This window comes from Rhincodon typus, chromosome 1, assembly GCF_021869965.1.
Source record: "Rhincodon typus isolate 14 chromosome 1, sRhiTyp1.1, whole genome shotgun sequence".
NCBI lineage: Eukaryota > Metazoa > Chordata > Chondrichthyes > Orectolobiformes > Rhincodontidae > Rhincodon > Rhincodon typus.
The window spans coordinates 12,011,265-12,019,267 of record NC_063332.1 but is presented as its reverse complement, the minus strand read 5'-3'; the positions used below and the strand labels follow the sequence as shown (position 1 = coordinate 12,019,267).

At 47.4% G+C, this 8,003-nt stretch overlaps 1 protein-coding gene across 1 annotated transcript in view; it reads left to right on the top strand.

The window, feature by feature from the left end:
- The window catches only part of slc4a11 (solute carrier family 4 member 11), a 68,193-nt gene that overhangs the window by 38,530 nt on the left and 21,660 nt on the right, over window positions 1-8,003 (top strand). Inside the window, exon 5 of the mRNA XM_048602048.1 lies at window positions 1,135-1,232. Within this exon, the coding sequence (XP_048458005.1) occupies window positions 1,135-1,232 (98 nt within the window). The remainder of the gene's footprint in view (window positions 1-1,134; window positions 1,233-8,003) is intronic.

Below are 8,003 nucleotides of genomic sequence, written 5' to 3'. Positions count from 1 at the left end.
GATTAGATAGGGTGGACAGTGGGAGCCTTTTTCCTCGGATGGTGATGAGCACGAGGGGACATAGCTTTAAATTGAGGGGTGATAGATATAGGACAGATGTCCGAGGTAGGTTCTTTACTCGGAGAAGTAAGGGCGTGGAATGCCCTGCCTGCAAAAATAGTAGACTCGCCCACTTTAAGGGCATTTAAATGGTCATTGGATAAACATATGGATGATAATGGAATAGTTTAGGTTAGATGGGCTTCAGATTGGTTTCACAGATCGGCGCCACATCGAGGGCCAAAGGGCCTGTACTGTGCTGTTATGTTTTATGTTCTATATTGCATAACAGTAAAATACTGATTGGTTAACAAATGGACTCTGATAGAGGTGTTACCATGGAGAATGCACTAATTAAGTAGGTATGGCCTTGGGTCTTTTGCTACAAAAACCATTTTCTTTTTAAATTCACTTGTGGGATGTGGGCGTCGCTGGCTGGCCAACATTTCTTGCCTGTCCCTAGTTGCCCTTGAAGGTGGTGGTGAGCTGCCTTCCTGAACCACTGCAGTCCATGTAGTATAGGTTGACCCACAATGCCCTTGGGAAGGGAATTCCTGGTTTTTGACCCAGTTACAATGAAGAAATGACAATATATTTCCTGGTCAGGATGGTGAATAGCTTGTAGGGGAACTTGCAGGTGGTGGTATTCCCATGTATCTGCTGCCCCTGTTCTTCTAGATGTTAGTGGCTCAGAGTTTGGAAGGTGCTGTCTGAGAATCTTTGGTGAATTTCTGCAGTGCACCTCATAGTGCACACTGCTGCTACTGAGTGTCGGTGGTGGAGGGAGTGGATGTGGTGCCAGTTGAGCGAGTTGTTTTGTCCTGGATGGAGTTGAGTTCCTCTAGTGTTGTTGGAGTTGCACTGATCCAGGCAAGTGGGGAGCTTGTGCCTTGTAGATGGTGGACATGTTTTAGACCGTCAAGGAGAGTTACTTGCTACAGTGTTCCCCTCCTCTGACCTGGCCTTGTAGCATTCCATTCAAATGGTAAGTCCAGTTGAGTTTCTGGTCAATTTTCTGGATATTGATAGTGGCGGGGATTCAGTGATTGATTGGTAATACTTTTTAGTTAAATCTTTCAGAATTTCTAAATTTAGAAAATGTCAGAATTTGAGTTTGACACTGAGGTGGATGAAGCTTCGGATGAAGTATTAGCTTTGGATAAGTTTTTTTTTATCAAAAAGATAGCCAGTTAGTAAGTTATGAGGCAAGGGTCCCTATACTGACCCTTGGAGAGCTCCTTCCACCCTGAACATTACTCCTAACCATTATTGTTTCTTATCACTCAGCCAATTTTGTATCCATATTGCTACTGTGCCTTTATTCCATGATCTGTAACTTTGCTTTCAGGTCTGTGTGGCACTGTATCAAATACCTTTTTGAAGGCCATGTACACTACATCCACAAGCTCGTCATCTACTACATCGTTTTTAAAAAAAACTCCAAGTTAGTTAGACATGATATTTTGTTCCTTGGCAAATCCATGTTAATGGTTCCAAATTGACTCTCATTTTCTACATGACTACTAATTCTATCTTGAGTAGTTGTTTCAGGAAATTCTTTTGTTTGTGGGATTATGGGTGTCACTGGCCAGGCCAGCACTTATTACTCGTTTCTAGTTGCCAAGAAGGCAGTTAATTGTTTGCCACAGTGAGCCTTTTAAGTACAATAGTGTCATGTTTCCGGGTGCATCACCGCTTCATATGGCAGTTTTGGCCTCCTTTTCTGAGGAAGGATGCTATTGCTCTCGAGGGAGTGCAGGGAATGTTTACCAGGCTGATTCTGAGGATGCTAGGTCTGACGTATGAGGAGAGATTGACAAAGTTGGGATTGTTTTCACTAGAGTTCAGAGAAATCAGGGGGGTAACTTCCATGGAGACTTACAAAATCCTAACCGGACTGGACAGGGTAGATGCAGGGAGGATGTTCCCGATGGTGTGTGTGTCCAGAACCAGGAGCCACAGCATGAAAAGTCAGGGTAGACCATTTAGGACAGGGATGAGAAGACATTTCTTCACCCAACGAGTGGTGAGCCTGTGGAATTCATAATCACAGGAAGTAGTTGATGCCACAACACTGAATGTATTCAAGAGGTGACCAGATATAGCACTTGGGGCGAACGGGATAAAAGGTTATGGAGAGAAAGCAGGAATAGGCAATTGAGTTGGACGATCAGCCATGATCGTGAAGAATGGTGGAGCAGGCTGGAAGGGCCAAATGGCCTCCTGCTCTTATCTTCTTTTGTTTCAATGTTAACTGCTCTGCCCAGGAATGTAAGAGACTACAGAAAGTTGTGAACATAGTCCAGTCCATTACACAAACCAACCTCTCCACCCCTCTCTCCCACTCCAACCTCTCCCCCACAGAACGTGCAGCCTTCCTGCTCCAATCCCAACCTCACCATAAAACCCGCGTACAAGGGAGGTGCAGTTTAGTATGGCGCACTGACTTCTACATCGCTGAGGCCAGGCGCCAACTCTCCAACACCACCTCCTACCGCCCCCTTGATCATGACCCCCCACCCCTGACAACCAAACCATCCACAACCTCATCACAGCCTCCAGCCTCATCATCGTTCCCTAACCCCGCCTCGCTGGCTTCTATCTCCTTCCCAAAATCCACAAACCTGACTGTCCTGGCCGACCCATTGTCTCTGCCTGCTCCTGCCCCACCAAACTTATCTCCACCTATCTTGTCTCCATTTTCTCCCCCTTGGTCCAGGAACTCCCTACCTACGTCCGTGACACCACCCACACCCTCCACCTCCTCCAGAACTTCCAATTCTCCGGTCCCCAACACCTCATCTTTACTATGGACATCCAGTCCCTATACACCTGCATTCCCCATACAGATGGCCTAAAGGCCCTCCGCTTCTTCCTGTCCCGCAGGCCCGACAGTCCCCCTCCACTGACACCCTCATCTGCAGGAACAGCAGCTCATATTCCACTTGGGAACCCTGCAGCCCAATGGTATCAACGTGGACTTCACAAGCTTCAAAATCTCCCCTCCCCACTACCGCATCCCAAAACCAGCTCAGCTTGTCCCTGCCTCCCTAACCTGTTCTTCCTGCCACCTCAAGCCGCACCCCATCTCCTATCTACTAACCTCATCCCGCCCCCTTGACCTGTCCGTCCTCCCTGGACTGACCTACCTCCCCACCGACACTCTTACCGTTACTGGCTCCATCCCCGCCTCTTTGACCTGTCTGTCTCCTCTCCACCTATCTTCTCCCCTATCCATCTTCTATCTGCCTCCCCCCTCTCTCCCTATTTATTTCAGAACCCCCTTCCCCTCCCCTATTTCTGAAGAAGGGTCTAGGCCCGAAACGTCAGCCTTCCTGCTCCCATGATGCTGCTTGGCCTGCTGTGTTCATCTAGCTCTACACCTTGTTGTCTCTTTCATCCATTGACTCCATTGTGCCGTATTGAAAAGGCAGCCAACATAATCAAAGACCCCTCCCACGCCAGTTATAATCTCTTCCAACCTTTTCTGTCATAATCAGAAGCTTAAACCCACTTACGAACTGATTCAGGAGCAGCTTCTTCCCTGCTGTTATTAGACTTCAGAATGGACCTCAAATTTTAAATTTAATATTGATCTTGCTCTTTGTACACCTTCAACTGTAACATTGTATTCCTTGCTTTGTTGTATGGTATGATTGGCCTGCACTGCATGTAAAAGTAAAAATTTTCACTCTCTACTTAGGTACATGTGACAATTAAATAAATTGGATCAGGCAGCACGGTGGCTCAGTGGCTAGCACTGCAGCTCCAGAGTCCCTGGTTTGATTCCACCCTCGGGCAACTGTCTGTGCAAACTCCACACATTCTCCGGGTGTTCCGGTTTCCTTCCACAGTCCAAAGCTGTTTAGATTTGGTGGAATAGCCACGCTAAATTGCCTGTAGTGTTCAGGGTTGTGCAAGTTAGGTGGATTAGACATGGGGGATGCAGGGTTACAGGGAAAGAGTAGGGGAATGGGTCTGTGTGGGATGCTGTTCGGAAGGGCGGTGTGGACTGGTTGGGCCAAATGGCCTGTTTCCACACTGTAGGGATTCTATGATTTTTAAAACCTCTTTAGTCCTCCTGACACCATTCCTGAATCCAGGGGAGGTTAGAAATTTCTTGTCAGTGCCTCTGCAATTTCCATTCTCTCTCCCTTCCATATCTCTGGATGTACCTCATCTGGTTTCAGTGCCTTATTAACCTTAACTACTGACAGCTTTTCCAATAGTTTGGGATTAATCATTTTTATGCCCTTCCAAGTGACTTGAGCTTTGAAGAAAGATCTGGGGAAGCGAGATAGTAGATTCATATGTAAAGCAACTTTGAAGATTTTTCTTGGCTTTGTTAGCAACAGATATTGGGGAACGTAGATCAGTTGATGTTAAAATTGCATTTCTGCAGTGAGATTTGCTCAAACAGGAAATCTTTCTTCATCCTCTGAAAGAAGCACTGAGGGCAGTGGGGATGCTGTGGAAATTAAATAAATGGGTGCATGGCCTAACATGCCTCTGGACTTCTGACCATTGCTAGAGGTCTGAAGTCACATGAAGGCTAGACTAAGTAAGGTTGGCAGTTTCCTTCCTTAAAGGACATGAGTGAACGAGATGGGTTTTCCCCAACCAATGACACACTGTTATCATCTGGCTTCTTAAAATTGGGCCTCCCTCTGTTGAAAGTAGGCACTGTCGTATTTTACTGGCACCATGGTGGGGGCAACTTCCATGCATCTTCATGATGCGCAAGGATGATTTTTATTGTGGGATGGGAGGGAAAGTTTGGAAAATTGTCATAAATGAACATAAAGCAAAATTAAAATTTGGATGTCAGGCTTCAAAGTCTCAAGTGCATTGGATTGGAAATTGGATAAGAATGCATTGCATCGCTTTGCATCCGCCATGTTATTTGGATTGAGTATCACTTTGCAATGTTATTTGGAAGATATTAGCCCCATTGCAGTCAGTTAAAGTAGGGCTTCATGAAATGTTAAAGACTGTATCGGCTTCCAAAACTGAAATGGAGCGTTTGCAAAAGGCAGCTGAATTGGATGAACGCCTAAACAAGGCCAAATGCCAGTTTGAGGTCTTTTGTGTTGAATTTTTTTTTCTCTTTGCAAAAAAATATTTTATTCATAGGAATTCTATGTACGTACTGTCAGTGAAACTGCTCAGATCTATACTGTCTTTACTTGTGGAGAATAAAATAAACATTGGTGTTTGCCTTGCTCTATATTTACAACTATGCCTCGGCTAAATGTCAAGAGGTTCAGCAGGGCCCAGTTAGTGAATGGAGCCCCATTATGCTTTGGCAGAAGAATCTTACATGGTGGTCTTTTCCCCCACTATGTCTTGGCAGCAGCTGCCCCAACTTTTAGTGCATCCCTAAGCACGTAGTCCTGGGCCTTGGAATGTGCCAGACTGCAACACTCAGTCAGGGTGAACTCCTTGTTCTGGAAAACCAGGTTTCGGGTAGACCAAAGAGCATCTTTCGCCACACTGATGATATTTGTCTCGGTATACGTCCCAGGGAACAGACCTTTAAAGCACAGAGTCCTGTGTCACAGAGCTGCTTGGGACGAACTTTCAACAAAAACCACTGCATTTCTCTCCAGATTTCCTTTGCATAGGTGTGTACCAGAAGGAGGTGTGTGATGGCCTCATCCCCTCAGCAGCCACTTCGATGGCAGCATGTGGTGGCGCGGAGTCTGGGCATCTATGATGGATCTCCCAGGCAGAGCCCTTACCACCACCAGCCAAGCAATGCCCTGGGGCTTGTTGGAAAGTTCTGGTGATGAGGCATTCTGACAAATGACTTTGACACTCGGCACAAGGAACCACACCATAGGATCCACCCTGTCCTCTTCCCTCAGCACCTTGATGACACTACGTGCCAACCACTTCCTGATGGACTTATGGCCAAAGGTGTTTTGCTTCACAAATTTCTCCACAAACGACAGGTGGTACGGGATGATCCAACTACTTTAGGCTTGGCCTCGTTGCTGTGGGATGGTCTATCTTTTGCAACCCACCTGGTTCACTAATGTCCTTTTAGGGAAAGAAACTGCTATCCTTACCTGGTCTGGCCTATATGTGACTCCAGACCCACAGCAATGCAGTTCACTCTGAACTGCCCTCTGGGCAATTAGAGATAGACCATAAATGCTGCCTGGCCAGCAATAACCTCATCTTTTGGCTAAGATCAAGTGTCGATTTTGTAGGTCATCGCTGGATCATGATTGGATGTTGGATGACCATTGGTTGAGCTGACCTGCTATTGGTAGATCTTTATGCTGGCTTCAGCCTAACACTATTTCAGGGAGAGGGGAGTGGAAAACAGCCAACCTAGAGCTATGGCCTCAGCAAGCACCTGCACCTCAGGCCAGGGGGTCTGGAACACAGTCAGGGTGACACTGAGGAAGGTACGCTAGTTGATTGGACCCTTTTTTTTTTTGGGAAGAGGATTCTACTGGACTGTTGTGGGTTCCAAGCAGCAGATGTTTACTGCCTGCAGGATTTCCCCAGTGGTGGGTATTTCAACATGACCCTCAGGAGCATGAAGCAATGTGAGAATCTTCTGAAGATATTTGAAGAGAAAAGAGGTGAGGGTCCCCTCTCCATCCTGAATGCAATGCTGTTGTTTGTGCTACCTGTGCAGATGAGTCGGATGGTCCCCATGCATCACATGTGGGCCAGACCAAATAGGATGATAGTTTCCTTCCCGAAAGGGCACCAGTGAACCAAATTGGTTATTTCCCCAACCAAAGATTCATGGTTAACATTAGACTCTTAATTCCAGATTTTCATGTTTTTCCTTTATTGAATTCAAATTCTACCATCTGCCACAGTGGGATTCGAACCCAGGTCCCCATAACATTATCTGGGTCTCTGGGTTAACAAAAACAAAGTTGCTGGAAAAGGTCAGCAGGTCTGGCAGCATCTGTGGAGGAGAAAACAGTTAATGTTTCGGGTCCAGTGACCCTTCCTCAGAACTGATGGTGTCTGGGAAAACGTCAGTTTATATGCAGAAAATAGGGAGGTGGGTGGGGTAGGGAGTAAACGATGGGATAGAGCCCCAAGAGAGAGAGACAGTTGGACAGACAAAGGAGTTGCTAACGATCAGGCTGGGAGGGTGAATAGTTGTCAATGGGGACTGTTAGCCTGCCACTACACACCCCCTGTTGTTTGTCACTTTGTGGTAACAAGGCCTGGTGTGTGGGGTGGGGGGCTGGGACATGGGAGCGTTTAGGCCCTAAAATTATTGAACTCAGTAGTGAGTCCGGAGGGCTGTAGGGTCCCCAAGCGGAAAATGAGGTGTTGTCCCTCCAGCTTGCATTGGGCTTCACTGGAACACTGCAGCAAGCCAGAGACACAGATGTTGGCCAGGGAGCAGGGTGGTGCATTGAAGTGGCAGGCAACCGGTAGTTTGGGGTCTTTTCTGTGAACAGAACGTACATGTTCTGCGAAGCGGTCACCAAGTCTATGCTTCGTTTCCCCAGTGTAGAGGAGACCACATTGTGAGCAGCAAACTCAGTAGACTAGATTCTGGGAAGTGCAGGTGAAGTGTTGCTGGAAGGTATGTTTGGGCCCTTGGATACTGGGGAGGGAGGAGGTAAATGCGCAGGTGCTGCACCTTCGCCGGTTACCGGGGAAGGTGCCGTAGGGCTGTGGGGAGATGTTGGGGGTGAAGGAAGTATGGACCAGGGTATCCTGGAGGGAACGGTCCCTGCGGAAGGTGGACAGGGGAGGGGAGGGGAGGGGAATGTGTGTCTGGAGGTGGCGGAAATGGTGTCTGATCTTCTGGATGTGGATGCTGGTGGGATGGTAGGTGAGGATAAGGGGAACCCTATCGCTGTTGTGGGAGGGAAGAGAAGGGGTGAGGGCAGAAGTGCGGGAGATGGGTCGGACCCGATTTGAGGGCCTTGTCGACAACAGAGCTGGGGAATCCTCGGTTGAGGAAGAATGTGGAC